The sequence below is a fragment of the Melitaea cinxia genome, chromosome 12 (assembly GCF_905220565.1).
Source record: "Melitaea cinxia chromosome 12, ilMelCinx1.1, whole genome shotgun sequence".
Classification (NCBI taxonomy): Eukaryota; Metazoa; Arthropoda; class Insecta; order Lepidoptera; family Nymphalidae; genus Melitaea; species Melitaea cinxia.
Window position 1 is genome coordinate 11,149,545 of NC_059405.1, and position 20,182 is coordinate 11,169,726.

The following is a 20,182-nucleotide window of genomic DNA, read 5'->3' on the forward strand; positions in this document are numbered from 1 at the left end:
ATTCATACGCTTCAGCCTGTAATATCCTACTACTGGGCATAGGCCTCTTTCCCCATGTAGGAGAAGGATCAGAGCTTAATCCACCACGCTGTTCCAATGCGGGTTGACGGATATATTCCCTACTATGAGTAACGATCGCTGTCAGGCGTAGATGATAACAACCGGGACCGACGGCTTAACGTGCTCTCCAAGGCATGGTGGGGAGACCCACAAGGACTGCACAAACACCCAGACCACGGCAAACACCTGTATGGCCAATACAAATGTTTGTCATGTGCGGGGATCGAACCCGCAACCGCCAGCGCAACAGATACAAGCCATGACTGTAACCGTTGCGCCAGCGCGGCGTCAAAAAATATATTCATAGCTAATATAAATTTATTAAAATTACTTACCGAGTGTTTGGTAACTTGACGTAAGAATAATTGTATTTGCTGGCAAACGAAAAAAAAAACGACTTCAGTTGTAACGACAAGTAATACAACGTAGGTAGACGAAAAAATAGTCAAGTAAATACGCATTATCAAAGAGTACTCCAAAAGATGTAATCAGATCTCGATGAAATTCAAATGTGACCGCATGATAAACATCGGCTTTCGATTAAATTAAAATTCATTAAAATTGGTACACCCAATATAAATTTATGTGGATTTTTGAGTTTCCCTTGATTTCTCTGGGATCCCATCATCAGATCCTTGTTTCCTTATGATGGTACCACACCAGAAATATCTCCTTTCCAACAAAAAAAATAATTATCAGAATCGATTCATAAACGAAAAAGTTATCCCCTAACATACATTTAAAAAAATACCGTACATATGTATATATGTATATACTGTCGAATTGAATAACCTCCTTCTTTTTTGAAGTCGGTTAAAAACTTTATGAATTGGTATTTGTAATAAGAAAATGTGTTATGATTATGTGAAACAAAACAAACAAATAAACACTTAAAAGTGCACCCAAATGTATATTTCCATTAAATATTTTATAATCTACTACATCTGTTGACAGCTTATTAGTAAAAAATGACCACAAGTGGCCACGGACATCAGAATTCACACTCGGAACACGGAAACCTAATCAATTCCTCGCTTCCGTTCACATCTGTCTGTTTTTGTCGCGGCCGTTTTCAGGCCCTTCATAGAAAAGCAATCGGGTAGTCGTAAACGTTAAGGGTCTGGAAGTACCCCCTGGGGGCGTCTAAGGGTACTGCGATGTTTCTTCGCACTAGAAAAAGTATGCTGGTAGCCCTAATCCGGGACAGCCGTCGAGGGTGCTGTAAGGACGGCAAAAAGCGTAATTTAAAGCTGACTTAAGGTTTCGAATTAAAATGAAGTGATACTCTACTCTCGTAGGTATTCGGAGGTACTTATACATTTTTGCATTGAAACTTTCACTGTGACATCTTTGATGGTATCTATTTTTGCTACTTCTTTTGCGTTATTAAAATAGATTGATCCATAGATAAATAATAATTTGATATTGTAATATTGTTGTTATTGTTTTATTAAGATATAATCAGACATATTAATATTATCTGTGTGTGTATGCATAAAATTATATACAAAACAATATTGACAGTTTTTACACCACACAGCTGAAATCGTAATGTTTCTTCTTCAAAGTGAAATTTTTAGGCTGTCGTTTTATTTTTGGTGATTAAAACGCACAATAAGAAATAAAGAAGTAATTTTTATCACAGAAAGAATAGATCTTAACCTAGTAATATGAAGTTTAGCAGAAAACAATTTAAAAAATAACAAACTCATTTGTCTTTGTTTGCCGTATTTCTACCTTTTAGTGTGAAATTTGTATTATCACAATGTTACACTTTGCGCATCTTAGTATATTAGTATTAGTGGGTATAGATGGTAGAGTAGATAACTGGGTAGGTACTGAGTGCGTACAAATAACTAAAAGTAAATGCATGTAGAAAAATATTGATCGTAATGAATAAATCATCATCATCACCATCATCGTCGACGGGTTGGTGTCCGCAGGGCTGGCTTTGTGGCACCAAAGACGCTGCTGCCCGTCTTCGGCCTGTGTATTTGAAAGCCAGCAGTTGGATGGTTATCCCGCCATCGGACGGCTTTTTAAGTTCCGACGTGGTAGTAGAAAATGTTAATTGTTAACATGTATAGCACGACGACTCGTTGGCGCAACGGTCACAGCTTTGGTTTGTGGCTGTTGCGGTGGCGGTTGCGGGTTCGACCCCCGCACATGACAAATATTTGTGTGTAGGTAGATACAGATGTTTGCTGTGGTCTGGGTGCTGTGCAGTCTTTGTTGATCTCCCCATGGTGCCTCGGAGATCACGTTAAGCCGTTGGTCTCGGTTGTTATCGTGTACACCTGCTAGCGATCGTTACTCATAGTAGGGAATATATCCGACTGGAGCATTCAGCCGCATTGGAGCAGCGTGGTGGATTAAGCTCTGATATTTCTCCTATATGGGGAAAAAAGCCTATGCCAGCAGTGGGATATTACAGTCTGAAGCGATATATCAAGTATACATTTTACAAAACTTAAAAATATAACGAAGTTTGATAAAAACACATTAAAAAGTTTTTATACCTATAGGTATGTGGGTACGCCACAAAACATAGTTACAAGTGACGTTTATGTTACTTACACATAAAAGGTCTTATTATAATTACGTTTAATAACGACAATTTTTTTTAAATTATGTATGTGTTAATAAGTTTAACATGAAAAACAAGTAGGTTATAAAAAATATGTATTAAAAATAATTATCGTTATAGCCTGTAACATAATAGTAATTAAGCTTTCTAATTCATGGCGGCATTTCCCCAAAGACTATGATCTAGTTTGTATTGGTAGAGGACAATGGTAACCTAATTGTGATGCCTGGATCTAAAGCTATTGTTCTCCTTAAGGCCTTCATTCAGGATATAATCACTGTATGTAAATTAGATTAAAGAAACGCATTTCAAATACAAAACACATACGGAACTATTGAGTCGTAATTTAAAAATTAATGAAAAAATTCTGAGATTTTTTGATGTTTAACTTTTATGGACCTTAAGATTTTTTTTTAAAATATGAAACTTGTTTACCAATTTTTATTGAAAATTTAATATGAGAGAATTAAAATCTTTTTGTTTCATAAATAATAATATTGCTTGTGAGTCGAATTTAGTGTGGTTATTTTAGCTATTTCGTCATCAGTGAATTAGTAAATAAGTAAATGAAGCTCGTAACAAAAATAAATATGAATGATTTCATGATGCGGAAAATGCATACGAAACAAACATATACTCCCAAGACCATGGACCATTGTGTCAAAAGTACCTTCGATTGTTTGCTTGAGGGGCAATTATGCAATTTAATACGTGGATGCACTTTCAGGGTTTATCTTTGCGCTCTAGAGCATTTAGTTTAAGATCAAGTAAGGTTCACCTTCACACATCTGCTCACCGAATGAAAATTACATTTCATTTAATAAAATACATATTTCTGAACATGTACCAATAAGGTTGCCATAAAAAATCTGATTTAAATTTTTCAAGTGCTCTCCCATAAAATTTGTAATCGAGAAGGTTATTAACTCTTATTTTTATAAATTTTGAATACTGGAGGTATTTACTTCTTATTCATTAAGGACAACCGGATTTGGCATATAATATGAACGGGTCCAGTGAAGAGGTCTCTGGAAGAAACTGATTGTGACAGGGTGCAATCTATTTCTTAAATATTTGACAGAAAAAAAATTGTTTCTTTTACGCAAAAAATGATTAGGTGCTTACTCCAACTACGGCCAGCTTTATATTAAAGAGAATAATTTTAGTAAGTTTAATAGTAAGTTTGCATAGCTAAAGTGACCGAATAGGTATGGTGACGGATTACCTGATTAGAAAAATGGTCAGGCTCAACCAGATCATGTATCTGGACCGGATCAGGATAGAATGAGGCATGCCAGATCCAGCAAGCTCTATCAGGACCAGTCTGGTCCAGACAAGGATAGCCTGATGTAAAATATAATCAAATATGGTAAGGCATACTGGATCAGGACCCGGTTCGGTCCAGATCAGGATAGCCTAAAAGAAATTACGCGAACTGAGCCTGAATCGCGCTATTATTGTTTTTAAGCGTAAGCGCAGCTTTTTTTGTTAAATTTTTTTTTTCAAGAATTCGTGTTTTTTAAAAGGACCGGACCGAACCGGCTGATCAGGATGAGATGAGATTTCCTGATCTGGACCCGATCAGGAAATCTCATCTCATCCTTATCAGGTCCAGACCAATCATCTGCGTTACATGCCTTATCTAGTCCTGATCAGGCATGCCTGGTCCGGTCCTTCTAAGGAAGACGAAAAAATTTCTACTCGGGTACATATCTACATAAATGATAAAAAAGTGTGGATTGTGAAACACAGTTTTTTTTTAAGGGTAACTGCAGATTTTCGTTCCGTTTCTTCTCTGCACAATCTATATTCCGAATCCGTGACAGCTTCACTTTTAACGGAAATTAAAATTATGATTTGTAGGATGACGATTCTGAGGCTTTAGAAGCCTATTTGAATAAATTTATTTTTGGTTTTGATTTGATTTATTAATTATTTCTTATTTAAAATATATACATATTTTTCGATGGAACTGATATGATATCGCTTCGTGTAGTATATTTAAACTGGTGAGTCATTAAAGATCTCTAGCGCTGCTTCGGTATCGATAGTTTTTTTTCGTTTTTTTTTTTCATTTAAGGACTCATTTTAACCTACCTATTATGAAATTATGATCAGTACTCTCATTTTTTATTATTCATTAAAATTACTATAAATAAAGTTAAAGTAATATTCCATCAAGGAGTAGTAGTGCCATAATTCTACAAGAATAAAGTAGCATATTCACAATATACCCACCTATTCACTATTTATTTAAAAAGGTTGTAATAATACAAATAACATATGTAAAAAATATTGTTTATTAACCAAAATGAGTCACTGGTTACTTATATAAATAATATTAATAAACTCAGATTACGTGATTATTCATTTAAGGATTTTTTAAATTTAGTTTTAATAAAAAATAGAAAATTTGATAGAAAATTTAAACGATTAAGCATATAAATCAGTAAGAATAATAATACTTATTATATTTGTATCCACAGTTATGTCTTTAAATTTGCTTCAAGCCTGATTCGAGATTGATTTCGAAATATTACCATCATAGCAAAACTTTCTGTATTCGAACTAAATTATTTATTTATTAACTAAGTAAAATAATTGGATCTAACTCGCACGGCTTTGATGTTCTTTGAAGTAATAAGGAGTGTTCAAACTGACCTGTCCATCTTGTGGCACCTCTGACCTTATCACTCGTTTGTCGTAATTCGAGAATTCGACGGACTATTCTTCATGTATGTGTATTAATAGTACTTACCTATCGACAGACTATTCTACGTAAATATGAATGGAATTTACCAATACCCTGTCGTTGAACTTTGACTTTAATAATTGAGTAACCAGCGATGATATATAGGATAAGCTTCTGGGATATCAGTGAGACGTAGGTACTCATTATTATCGACCATAGTTGCCAACAATATTTCAAACTCGCTAGGTCTCCTGGCGCTGGTGGGCGTGTCCAGGGGGCGGGGCGTAGGCGGTCCGCGGGGACCTCCCAGAGCGAAGCCTTAACTTGTTGAAACTGTTATTTGTTATGAACGTCAAGTATGGTCAGAAAATTTAAAATGTAGAAATCTTGTGATCTTATTTACGTTTGTTGAAGTATAAGGATAATGGTCTATTTATTTTGTTATGGATTTTTGTTATAGCACAAACTTTACATTTTCGTATTTTGAACATTCTTTTGATGGAGTCAGATTTTTTTTCCTATGTAAATGACATATAGAAACTTTAATAAATATTCAAGACTAGCTGTACCTACGACTTCGTTCGCGTGGAATTTAACAGAATAGTTATTGTTCAGTTTGCAGAGTTATAAAAAATATATAAATTTAAAGTAGCCTAAGTTACTCCTTATTACATCAGCTATCTGCCAGTGATAGTCTCGTTAAAATCGGTCCAGCCGTTTTAGAGATATATAAAAAAATGTTAATTTGGAATATGAATCGTCTATACATATGAATTAAGTAAAAAGCGGTTATTTTAATATTACAAACGGACACTCCAATTTTATTTATTTGTATAGATATAGATGTATAGATAATTCATCGATCGATCATTCAATTCATTTACTGTTTGAGATATTTTATCTATTGTGACTTTTATCTATTTACTATATCTATCAATATTTGAAAAAGCACACTATGAAGAAAAAATATTTCACAATTTCACTAAAATTTTTCTTATTATAATGAGAATAATTCTTATTAGTGTTAACGGATTCTAAACGGAGTTGATTAAAAAAATAGTCGCAGCCTTATACCAGACTTTTTATATTTTTTAAGACTCGTAGTTGTTTGTATATTTAATTTTTCTAATTCATTGCGTGTTTACGTATCATATGGATGCCTTTTTCTTCGGTAAAAAGAACATAACAACATTAAAATCGGCGTTTAAACATACAGGCACAAGAGCGCTTATGCAATGCGCTTAGAGAAGAAAATACGAAACGAAACTTCTAATAATTTATGTACCTATCTATTTTTGTATAATTTTTATACGTTTTAATTACTTAGTAAGTGAGGTACCTACGTTCTAATTGCAAGAACTAAAACTTAGATTTAATCTTTTTTTTGCATTTTTATAAAGTTAGTGAAAAAATGTATTAAAACGGGGTGTTTATAATTGTTTTTTTTTTTTTTTAATTTTATCATAATATGAAACAGCCTTTATGAGTTTAGTGTTGTTTTACTAATCAGCATAAAATTACTTTCTGGATTTCTAGTGATATAACTACGAGTTCATACTTATATAATTATATTTATAATCATACATATTAACTTTTTACCAATTATTACTATTGGAAAAGTAGCAAACACTAAGTTCGGTTCACTTAAAAGAGTAGACCTGTAGATTTTTTTAATAATAAAGTATCAAATAAGCAAGCGATTTGGAACATTTTTCAGCGATCACCGTAGCCCATAAAGCGGATGCAGAGGTGTAAACGGATGCTGGCTAAAGAAATAAGGGAGAACAGGAAGTACGTAAGAAAGGAAACGAGAAGGGTGATGTTCAAAATTGATCTAACAGCTTTTATTCACAGTAGTATTTTGATCTAGACAAATAATTACAAACTGTAATAAATAGCACCCAGCTTAGCTTCTACAAAAGATGAGGAAACGTTCAGAAATTTCTATAGAGTACATCTCTAGACTTTGTAAATAAAATTGTTTGTAAATATGATGATAAAATTCTAAATAATGCATGTCTCTATATAATAAGTTATTTATCTACTAATAACGAAATAAAAACGAAAACATAATAATTGTGTTTGCTGGCAAACGAAAAAAAACCGACTTCGGTTAGATCGACAAGTAATACAACGTAGGTCGACGAAAAAATAGTCAAGTAAATACGCATTATCAAAGAGTACTCAAAAGGTTGTAATCAGATCTCGATGAAATTTAAATGTGACCACATGATAAACATCGGCTTTCGAATAAATTAAAAATCATTAAAATCGGTACACCCAGTATAAAGTTATGCAGATTTTCGAGAGTTTCCCTCGATTTATCTGGGATCCCATCATCAGATCCTGGTTTCCTTATCATAGTTCTTTCCAACAAAAAAGATTTATCAAAATCGGGTAATAAACGACGAAGTTATCCCCGAAAATACATAAAATATTTATATACAGTCGAATTGAGTAATCTCCTCCTTTTTTGAAGTCGATTAAAAACGAAATTCAATTCGGAAATCAAAAATAACGATGAACAAATAATATGAATAATATGAATGAATAAATTTTAATCTATAGCTACTTATGTAAAGCTATCAAGACTACGGCAAGGCAACGCATAGATATTATACCTTACTATGTTTTACTATGTGATGTGCAATAAAGTATTTTGTGATATACAGCCACGATCAAGTAAATAACGCGTTTATATAGAAAATGGTAAATACAGCAAAAAAATAATTTTTTTTTTTTCGAAATGAACCAAAGTCTTCTAAAAAACAAAAAAAAAAAAATACAATTTTTAAAGCTTGAACAATACCTATCGACATAGATGTAGTTAATAGTTTAACTGATTGTTATATTTATATACTTATTGCAAAATTGACTACACGTCAATCAATGCCTACATTATTACTGTTTCGACATCCTTTTTGATAATGGTTCCACTTTATTAATCTTTCTATTAACTTACAGGTTAGGGCATAAATACGTTATTTTGTTCAACGTCAAGCTTACGAAAAAAGTTTTTTTTTTTACAATTAATATTTGCCGATGACACCTGACAATAGGTACGTATGAAATAAAATATAAAATCTCTAATTGTTATTATATAGAAATAAATACCATTATTAATAAGGGTTGGGTACAATTCAAAGGTGTATCAAGTAGGAACGAAGGCGAAATTAAGCGATTCGCTTAACGAAATCTGAACCACAGTCAAAGTTCACGTACGTAATAATTAATGTGGCGACAAAACCTCATCTCGCAAGCAGTTAAAGTCAATTCCCACTGAAATTTCATCATCGTCAATCTAACTTGGTTTAATAAGTAATTCTTGTGCTGTGGGCCGTCCCAGAGGCTGGCTGGTCCAGAGAGATATTGTACGTCTCATCTCCCGCCGTCCCTTACCCGCGCGCCCGTATAACGGTCTCTGAGGGAAACTACCCGAGATACGCTATTACCATTTACCTTTAAACATTCTTCGAAGATACACAACCTTATTTCTTTTTCAAAAATAAAAAAATTAAAAATTAATAGACTTTTCAATTATTGTAAAACACAAACGAAAAATGTATTTAATGTTTCCAGTACGGATGCTGGGGTACATAAGTGGCGCCACCTGCGCCAGTCGCGTCGTCCCGCTCTTGAGGCGAGGGCGTGTCCCTAGGGCGCCTCCCACAGTCCGCGGGGACGGACGGGGGCACAGCGATGCCCGAGCACTCGGCGGTGCGCTCCCGCGACGCTTGTTAGTGTTCCGCAAATCCACAGCGGGATCGCCCGTACTACCGGGACTCTATCCCAGAACGCTCATACGATAACACAGAGCCGCCTATCGGATATTTAAAACAAGTAGACGAATTTAAAGATTTCGGCAGCTACATTATTATACTGCCATTTGATTCACATTTATTGTTTTAAAAACGCTTTTGAGTTTCATCTTCAGTGTTATTTTATCGCAGTTTATTTTTATTTTTCGCAAGTGATTTTCTTTGTGTTCATAATTTATTATGCATCGGACATTTCTGTAAGACACGTACCTGACTTTTAATTAACTTAACAGAAGTAAAAAAAAGTGCGCGTTTATTCGAATCTATTGTAAGTTAAATTAGTTCGTAATTGTCCACGTGTGTTCGTGCGCTCTCGGGCGCCTGCGGCCGGTCCGGTCCGGTCGTCGCAATTCGGTCGGACGAGTTGAACGCGGCGGCGGGCGGGTACGCCGGCTCGCCGTGGCCGCCGCTCGAACTAGACCCCGTGGGATGGGGCCGCAAGCTGTACCCGTCTGGAGCGCCGAGATCATCAGGTACGAACTCATAACGCATTATTATGGAAAGTGTAGAGCTTGAACTTTTGAAATCCGTTAACTTTATCTACACAGTTTCAATGTATAGGTATTGTAAATAATGATTTTGTTAAAGATAAAGTATTAAATAAAATCTTTAGTTTATTATGCGTGAAAAAAAGTGGTATTATAATTAAAAAATAGTAGATACGTACCTAGCTAGTAAGGAAATAGTACCTCCATGAAAAACAAATTCATCTTTTTACCATTAAAATTCATAAGAGACTATACATTCTGTTCTATTTCAATTATTATTAGATACTTTGATAATATATATGTAATTTATATTCTATCTTGTAGTCTATAAAGCTTTAAGTAAATCTTTATAATGTGCAGAGGTTTTTTTAAAAATAAAAAATTAAATAAAAGCATACCTAGAAAATTATGTAAAGATATTTTTTTTAAGTATCTAAGTAAAGTAGTTGGGAATGAAATAATTTAATTTATTCAAATAAAAATTGGGATTATTTAAAAATTCACAAATAAAGTTTAAGGTTATAATTATCATTTAAAAATGTATTTAGAACAAAATCAGATTATAATACGAACGTAGGTTTTATAAATTAGCTGACCTGGCGAACTTCGTACCGCCTTATTTTTTTCCCTTAAATATAATAATTAGATACATCAAAATAAAATATAGCCTATCTTTCAAGTTGGATCAAACTGCACACGGTGTGCAAATTTGATTAAAATCGGTTTAGTAGTTTAGAAGTCCATCGCGAACAAAACGTGACGCGTAATTTATTACGCGTAATATATTAGATATAGGTAAATAAAATAGTAACAATAAAGGCCAATAAAAAGACGGCTTAAATATAATTTTATGGTTATATGTTTTGATTACAACTGCTCTGGTGGTGCGAGTAGTTGCCTAAAACACCGAAGGTTAGCGGGTTCGATTCCCGCTCGAGAAGGATATTGTTCAAATATTCCTTTCTGCTTTCGATGTCTATCCTTGTGGGTCTCCCCACTGTGCCTCGGAGAGCATGTCAAGCCGTCGGTCCCGGTTCTTATCATAAATACCTGATAGCAGTCATTATTCATAGTAGGGAATATGTCCGCAAACCCGCAGTGGAGAAGCGTGGTGGATTATGCTCTGATCCTTCTCCTACATGGGGAAAGAGGCCTATGGCCAGTAGTGGGATATTACAGGCTGAAGCGATATTTATATACAACTAAATGTTGCTTTTATATTAGCGAAAAAAAAAATAACGCTAATAAATTAACACGGTACCATCGTCATTATTAGGCTTCTACTGAAGTTGATATGTCCGCAAACCCGCAATGGAGAAGCGTGGTGGATTAAGCTCCAATCCTTCTCCTACATGGAGAAAGAAGCCTATACCCAGCAGTGGGATGTTATAGGCTGAATGCGTTATGCATACATGAAAAATACAGTCCATTTGAGAACCTCCCTCTTTTTTGAATTCGGATAAAAATGGAATTAACTTACATGATGTCTTAATCGAACAAGTTTAAGGAGGGCTCCAGATGATTGTAAAGATTTTATTTTTACTATAGAATGCTGAAAAATTAAAATCAGTCTAAGATTACTTTTAACGTTCGAATAATGATTTATATGTCTTTAACTAGCGACCCACCCCGGCTTCGCACAGGTGCAATGATATTGATATTAAATATAAAATGTAAAATAAATATTTGCAATGTAAGCACAAAAAAATGTGTTTATTTAAGACATCACATTAGAAACCTCAAAAACTATCAGTGTTCCTCGACTATATTATGCGTGTATTATACATATAAAGCTTTCTATGGAGTCACTCTTTTTACTAAAGAAAACCGCATCAAAATCCGTTGCGTAGTTTTAAAGATCTAAGCATATAGACAGAGGGAAGCCACCGTATGTAATGATACATATTGACTTAAAATGATACCTATTATTAAACTATCTGAATTTAAATGAATATAAATAAATAAATTATAAAGAAAGACACACTCAATAGTTTTATTATCTATGATTGTGTACATTATTAGAAATCATTTACTTTAATACTTATATTTCATTATAATGTTTTATTAAATTTATATCTGTTTAACAAAATATCTTTAAAAGAAAGTTTGAAGTTATTTAATATAACATAATATTTTTACTTTTCTGTGGTCCACCCTACTACTTTTATTTAGGTATCAGGATTTTACAAAAGATATATTTTTCAGGAGGTCTGATGTTTGGCCTTCATCACCAAGAAGCGGCAGGGGTCCATGCCCAACCAAGAGGCCCTGTTACATCGCTGAAGGAAGAACCCCTCACTCGAGCTTGGATGACTCCGAGCTCCTTAGTTGACAATACCAAGTAAGTATTTTTCGTTTGTATTTTTAAGTATAAGTATATACAAGTATGTACCTAAATGTTGGTGATAGTCAGACTGTGTGACTTCAGAAATTTATTATAGTGACCTCACTTGATAGGGATTAAGTTTAAAGTATTTGCTTTAAAATAAATTATTATTTATAATGTTAAATAAATAATAATTTATTAATTATTATTATTTATTTATAATGTAGTTATTTAATAAATAGTCGTTATTATTGCATCCCGTTAGCCCAGAAATGGCACACCTTACTATATGATTGGTCTCCTGCCCTATTAAAATTCTATTTAAATGCTTTCCAAATGACCCTCCTAACCGAAGTAACCTAGTAAGATGTGGGAAAGCCTTTGAAAAATCTTGCTATACTTGTGGTGAAGCAATAGGTACTGTTGGGCACTTATTGGTAGGTTGCAAGGTGCTTCTTGATGAGGGTTATTACTCACGTCGACGTGATAGCGTACTTGAAGTCATACGCGAAGTAGTAAGTCTTTCAGTAGCTAGAGCCCAAAAAAGATTGACTACAAATAAACGACAAATTAACTTTATAAAGGATGGCTCAGCTGTCAACTCTAAAAGCAAGCCTTTCTCAATCATAAGTACGGCACCTGATTAGAATATTTTCGTGGATACGTATGACAAGCACTATAAAATCACAGAGGATGTTGGTGTTTCGTCATCCAAACCTGGCACATTCCTCTTTTCTAGACCCATTAAACATATAATACTAGTAGAGCTCACTGTACCGTAGGAAACCAACATTCCTAAAGACCACACAATAAAATTAAATAAATATTACGAACTAACAAATGAACTTCACAAAAATGGCTATGTGGTTAATTTATACGCGGTAGAAGTAGGAGCGAGAGGTATACCAGCAAAATCTCTCTATAATCTTCTGAAAGACCTTGGCCTGTCGAGAACTGCAGTAAGTTCTATTTTAGAACGAGTGTCTAAGGCTGCACTAACAGGTTCCTACCAAATTTGGCATGGTAACTCGAGCAGTGAAGGTGAGCATTGATTTGTATCTCAAAGGGGGGCTTAAACCTACTCCTAGGTTGCAAGCCTTGGGAACTGCTCTGTGTTTCTCCTTCTACCACACGAGGGACCCGGCACCCGCACGGTGAATCCATGGAATGCTAAGAAGTTTGTCTCTTATATTGTCTTTAAAAACTCATTATCGCCAACAATCATAGTCGCGAAGCGTAACGTCAAACTTTAGTAGATACCTACTGATTTTAATCGGTACTAGATTTTAACGTTTAGAAATTTACAAATGAAATTTTCGATACCACGTTTAAAATTTATGAAAAATAATATGAACATTTTTTTTATAAAATATAAATAAAATATTGACTTTTTTCAAGAAATTGTTGACTTATATAAATATTAAATTACAAGAAGCAACAAACGTAATCTTATAATGGACTTACACCTTGCCTTTTACGTTTTAATAAAACTTACATATGTTATATACAAGTAATTAAAACAAGCAAAGGGTTTGTTAGTTCTAACTTCAAGATCGACTAATAATACTTACTACAAAATATTTCTAGCCACAACGGTTTCTTTTTTTTTAATACTTAAAAATGATAAACAGAATATTCGAATTTTTTATGATAAAGTTTGAGCACCTGTGGTATAAAAAAAAACGTAGGTGGACCTAGGTGGCTCATAGTTTAAAAAACATGCCTACTTCATGAAGTTTCTTAAATAGTATTTTACTCAATTTTTTTATTGTCAAATTACAAAACATATGTTGTATCAAAAAACCTCTTTTATTTCTAAAATTCCGAAACATTACAAAAAACATAATCATTTAGTTATGTTTCAAACTCCGTCATGTGTTAATTAGTTTGTCGGCTGAAACCTCTTTGGATATCTAAAATAAATAAAGTATTGTTTATTTAATATACACAAATGAATTTCTACAAAAGGGCATGGATCTATAAGCTTTTATTTACGGTTTTGATCAGCCAGTTAGTGGTGAAAAGAGCATCGAGCTAAACGCGTTATAGCAAATTGTGTTAGATTCCACAAACAGGCACAAATGCGCAGCGTTAACTGGATAGGATTAAGAGTGGTTTTGTAGGGACTCGCTTCGTATGGAATGTGATTCTTCATACTTTTTGCTTTTTGAATTTGTGTAATTTATTGCATTTATTACTGTAGTAAAACAGAATAAAAGTAAAGAAGACCAAACTTTAATAGTATATTAAGAGGAAAGGGTACCGGGTCTTTCTCCATACAAACGTAGTCGACTGTTTTCTCCCTGGATAATGACACTAGATCAAATATTTTTGTGACATAGAACTCTTTGCTGCCATGACCATGCCCCTATGTTTTGATTTTTTTCATATTCTTATTATCATAGGAATTAGGAGACTTCAAAAACTCGAAATATTGCATAATTTTTTGTACATTTTCAGACACTCATTAAAAAAAATACATGCATATTTTCAAAAAAATGAAAACATAGGGGCATAGCCGAAGTCTTCTTTTATTTTCTAAAAAAAAAATTTAAAAAAAATTGCCATGTTTTGAGGAGAAAACAGTCGACTACGAAACACTGTTTTGGTCAAAAATTATATACCTAAAACGGTCTGAGCTGCAGTTGTCCCTTTCTTGCTTTTTGGGGGATAGGTCTGGGGGAGGGAAGGGTCAAAGCAATACGTATATACACCAGCGAAGTGATGCCTCATAGTCGACAATTATGTCGATACACTAGTGATGTTATTTTTAGTCGATATTTTCTAAAATTCGTATTAACAAAATTAAATAATTTCTCTTTTCATAACTCCAATAAAACCGTATTTGTATATGCTGTTTTTATTGTAACACTGTGCAAACCTGGGCTAACGAAGGGTTCCGCTAACAAATAACAATGATAATTATGGTAAATAACTGTGTTGTTTGTTTTTGGTATCAAATGAAAGGGCTCAATACAAGGATTTCAAAAAAGTGTATTATGATTATTATTACCGTAATACTAATAAAAAATACAATAAGAAAGTTTAAAAAATTAGGACTGCTCTTTCCCATGCCTATGCCAAGCAAGCTGCGAGCCGCGCTTCTTCCTCGCCTCCTAGGCGAAAAACAACTTCGGGGTTTACTCTTTCCAATATATTTTTTTATCAATTTCGGAATACTCTGTAAAAAGCTATGCATGGTCAAACATAAATAAATATAGGTACGTAGCGACTTTAGAACCTCCTCTGTTTTTTTTTCATCGGTAAAAAATTGCTTAGCTGTTATCTTGACATTACTGAGGAGCAGATTATTAAATTTGGTCGAATCTATGTACCTATGCGATTCGTATTTGGACTTCGCAAATAGAATCATATTTCTGAATTGCGTAAAAAACTCAAGTGGCCCCACTAGCGTAGCATTCCTTGGAACCCCGGAAACCTTGGGGCCCTGTATCAAAATTAGTGGGGGGGCAGGCAAATGATGGGTAAAGATTTGTCACAAAAAATGCTTGCATTGAATTAAAATAAATATTTGTTGATTATAAGTTATAACTTCCTTCTAGAATAGACAATAGTGAGTGTAGTCTGCTGTAGCTGTTCCTGTTCCATCGAAATCCTCAGGTAATTTTTTATCAGTTTTAGTTTTGAAAAACATCAAGTTAATACCTCCGGAAAATTGGATGCAAGGCTATTGAATTTTATCAGTAATAATTCCATGAGTTCTTTAATGGAATGAATGTTTTGAATTTCGGATTTTAAGCTAATTTAAAGAGCTTGTAGTTCCAAGCTGGAGAGTTATTAGCCTTGACCTGCAGCAATAGATGCGGGGGATCGTTCGCTTCAGCCTGTGAGGCCAATACTATTAGTGAATTCCTATGAATCTTCCGCATCTATATGGGGGATTCACAGGCGCATAACCTGAAGAAGAGATTCAACGCTGCCTCTAGGTCTTACAGGTAGTAAATCGCTAGGGCAAAGTTCAAACACAGCAGAATTGGCGAGAGACTATTGGGCTTTCCAAATGGAACCCATGCCTTTTGTTTCTTACAAAAGCTGTCGAAGGTAACTTTTTTTAGTCTACACTTCCATCATTGCGCGAACCTGAAGGCTCTCTGGCATATTATGCGAAAAAGTAAGCGAAATTCTTTGCACTCTTTTTGCGTCGAATTCAACTCTTGACGATGAGGGAAAAGCACCACCGAGCATTCCACGGTGCTAACACGCGATGCGTAATGTGCACTATGAGCAGTGTCGTTTGTCGTGTTCTGCATTCTTTCGATGTCAAGAAGTCTAGTGGTGCTAATTGTATCCACCAGTGGTTTGCAACCAATGTGCGAGCTTCGTGCGCAATGTTTCCGCGTACATTCAAAGTGTGGAATGACCTTGCTAAAATTTGGGGGTTTTAAAGCGTCTAGTGTCTACATCTTTTCTCTAAAGGCCATGGGCGACGGTAGCCGTTATAAATCAGATGGCTTCGTCTGCTTGTGGGCCCCATTCTTATATAAAAAAGATTAATTCATTGTTCATAATGATTAACTGAATCCCGAAATAAACGATACAGAATGTTATCAACAATTGGGCGCACGCTTGACTCGGATAAAAGGGGACTGCTTTTCAGACTTCAGTCATTTCTGAAGTTAAAACTCTATAGGTATGTATGACAGTTTTTTTATTCTTTTTTCCAGGAAGCACAAGATTAAGTGACATTGTGGATAACATTTTACTAATTTTTGCTTACACACCTTAGGGGCCCTGTAAATAGGGGGCCCCGTATCATTGATACGGCTGATACGGCAGTAGTTACGCCCTGAGTGGCACCCAATTCCCTACTTCGGGAATACGTATATTCTCAACTTACTTTACTCTATTCTTTTTAATCCTGTTGTACGTGCTTATCTAAAACGACGATTTAAATTTCTTAGTGATTCCAATGAACGCAGTTTTCGTTCTGAGGAAAGCTTACTTCTTGAATTTCCCTCTCACTCCTCTTTCGTTTATACTAAATCTTTCACTGTTCAAGCTTGTCGACTTAGGAATTCTATAGACGTGTAAATTCGGTTTCTATTTTTAACCGACTTCCAAAAAAGGAGGAAGCTCTCAATTTAACTGTATTTTTTATGTATTAAGAACTTTTGACTGAGTGGACCGATTTCTACAATTTTTTTTTAATCGAAAGGTTGTGTGTGTCATTTGGTCTCACTTGAGTTTATTTGAGATCTAGCAACAACTTTTCGAGTAATATAAATATTACGTTTTTACTTGACTATTTTCGTCGACCTACGTTGTATTATACCGCATAACTTTTTACTAGGTGTACCGATTTTGATGATTTTTAATTTAATCGAAAGCTGATAATTATCGTGTAGTCATATTTAAATTTCATCGAGATCTGATAACAAATTTTTGAGTAATCTTTAATAACGCTTATTTACTTGACTATATTTTCGTCTACCTTTGTTGTATTACATCATGTCGATGTAATTGAAGTCGGCTTTTTTTTCTTTGCGTACAAGTCGAACTCGGTCCACCCACTCAAAAGTTCTGAAGTTACATATATACAAAAAAAAAAAGAAAAATACAGTCGAATTAAGAACCTCCTCCTTTTTTGGAAGTCGGTTAAAAATCAATCTGATACGTATTTTTCTATTTCCTATTTTCTGTTGGTGTTCAATAAAGTGTATTGTTATGTTATGTCATGTTAATCAACCACTTTTTAAAAAAATTCAATCTTAATAAAAAAACATAAATAAAATAATAATTGAAAAAGTCGCCTTCATGATTTTTGTAAGTGTACAGTACATAATGTTTGAAATTGGTGTGATTTATTTAGCTATCTTTGTGTAATTATTGAATTTTTATCTTGTTCCAGCTTTTTCAATTGACTTTCTAATAGTTGTTCTTCACGCAGGCGGCTTTTCTTGTTTTTTTTTTTTAATTATAATATTATTTTTAACCATTGTTATATCGCCGCAATTATATGTTAATTAATATATATAACATATACCTATGTATAAATAACTGCGACAAACATGAGACATTACAAATTATATAGGTACTAAGGCAAACATTCTATACTGTGTATGTACTACATTACATATATATACTATACTTACACTTATACTATGTACTACATGTATACACTATAATCATGTATGTATTTCATTACCCATTCTTACACACACCTCAACCATGTAATTACATACCTAATTCATAAATAAAGTACCTAAGTATTTCGATAATTACCCACAAAAATATAGACATGTATCAAGTCACAAAGAGTATCCAAGTCAAAATAATAAAACATAATAATAAGTAGTTTACGAAATTCAATAATAGTAAGCCGAGTCACAGCAATACGATGCAGAACGAATTCAATAAAACAAGCCAAATTCAGAAAAATAGCACTATGCGCTATATGTACTCGTAGTCAATCACAAACGAAAGATGCGAATACTAAAATATCGTCAACAATTAATAGCTGAATAGCCGGCGCACGCACACTAACAACACGACAGTCACACATAGAAAAAACGGGGCGGAGATGGCGCGGGGCGCGGTAGCGGCATGCAGCGCGACAGAAACATTTTATTCAAATACCTATTTTTGAAAAGTCTCTTCGGTACCCTTTCCTCTTAAGGCTTTTCTCCTGGGGGAATTGGGGATTGGGTCGGCAACGCGCTTGCGATGCTTCTGGTGTTGCAGGCGTCTATAAGCTACGGTAATCGCTTACCATCAGGTGAGCCGTACGCTTGTTTGCCGACCTAGTGATATAAAAAAAAATTGTAATGTAAAAGTTTCTTTTTTCTGTCGAAATTTAAACTTCGTTAGTATGTCTGTGATAGTAAACAGTGCTATTGCTACGTATAAATATTTTATAAGTAATATACACATTTTACATCCAACTGGTGGCTCTGAAAGACACAGGCCGAAGACGGACAGCAGCATCTTCAGTGCGACAAAGATTTGTTTCACATTAACACAAGCGTTTATAAAAGGCGGTTTCAATCCTGATTGCATTTTGTACCGGCACCTTTGTATGCGCATAAATGTTGCGTGTACAATATATTTATAATAAAATTAATATTGTGGAACATATCCGTTATTGTATACCTAATACCAATAATCAGACACATTTTTATTTGAAACGCACTCAACATTAATTATGTGAGTATTAATATGCAGAAACGTCGCATCACATCATAATACAAACCTGCCGATACACAATAACGTTATTACCGCATATGGTGTCCAATCAGGGGCGAGCGAATTTCGCACGGGCGATAATGAAACGCGTAGCAATAGCAAGTGTGTTCATAAACGCAAAGGGCGTTATAAATCATGGCGAGCGAGCGTACGCGGGGCGTTTTACAGTTTCGCATGCGACTGTAGATAATGAACGGTCTATAAATTAAAATTTCAATAGCGATATATCATTATAGCGAATGATATGAAAATAGTAACGTTAACTAGATAACGTGGTTGTATGAAGAGGAAAGTTTACGATTATTATGGTATTATGTATTTACTTTATAAGAATTTTTATATTTGATTGTTATGATCTACTAAGGAAAATAAATAAAACAAACTTATTTTTGAAATGTTAGTATAAAAATGAACAAACATTCGACTCGAAAACATAAAAACGAATTAATAAAATAGTAGGTACAACAGACACTCGACAAACCCTTAACAAAACTGTTTACCATACCAGTAATGAAGTTGTGCAATCGGCATTTGGTTCCGTATAATATGACGTATTGATACTCGAATTAGTGAGCATTGTTTGCGCAGAGCTCCCGCATCTGTCGCGTTTTAGTTAACCGCTCTCCGTAAATACACCAGTATTTGTTTAAATTTGTGCATTCAGTAAATATGGAAAGAATTTATTGTTACATAATTATTTTAGTGTTATAGAGATTTTAAAAAGTATTTATGTTGTTTTAGTTTTATAAAATAAAGAATGATTTTGTCTTGTTACGGTTTGTGTAAAGGTTGTTAGTAGTGATAAAGTTGGCGTTTTTCGTGTAAACCATTTCATTTTTATTTAAAAGTAAACACCTATTTTGATGTTTTAAAAAATTAGCATAAAAGTACACAATAAACATTTGAAATATTCCATGTAATAATTTAAATTCTTACACAAAGCGCATTTCGTAAATGATACAAAATATTAAAATAATGTCTGTCAAATATAAAATATGCTTATAATAC

At 34.0% G+C, this 20,182-nt stretch overlaps 1 protein-coding gene across 1 annotated transcript in view; it reads left to right on the plus strand.

Annotated features, from left to right (window-relative positions):
* Positions 1-2,869: 2,869 nt before the first annotated feature.
* LOC123658246 (transcription factor collier) overlaps positions 2,870-20,182 on the plus strand; it is a 76,728-nt gene continuing 59,415 nt past the window's right edge. Inside the window, exons 1-3 of the mRNA XM_045593686.1 lie at positions 2,870-2,926; positions 9,522-9,630; positions 11,851-11,986. Coding sequence (XP_045449642.1) covers positions 2,870-2,926; positions 9,522-9,630; positions 11,851-11,986 — 302 coding nt within the window. The remainder of the gene's footprint in view (positions 2,927-9,521; positions 9,631-11,850; positions 11,987-20,182) is intronic.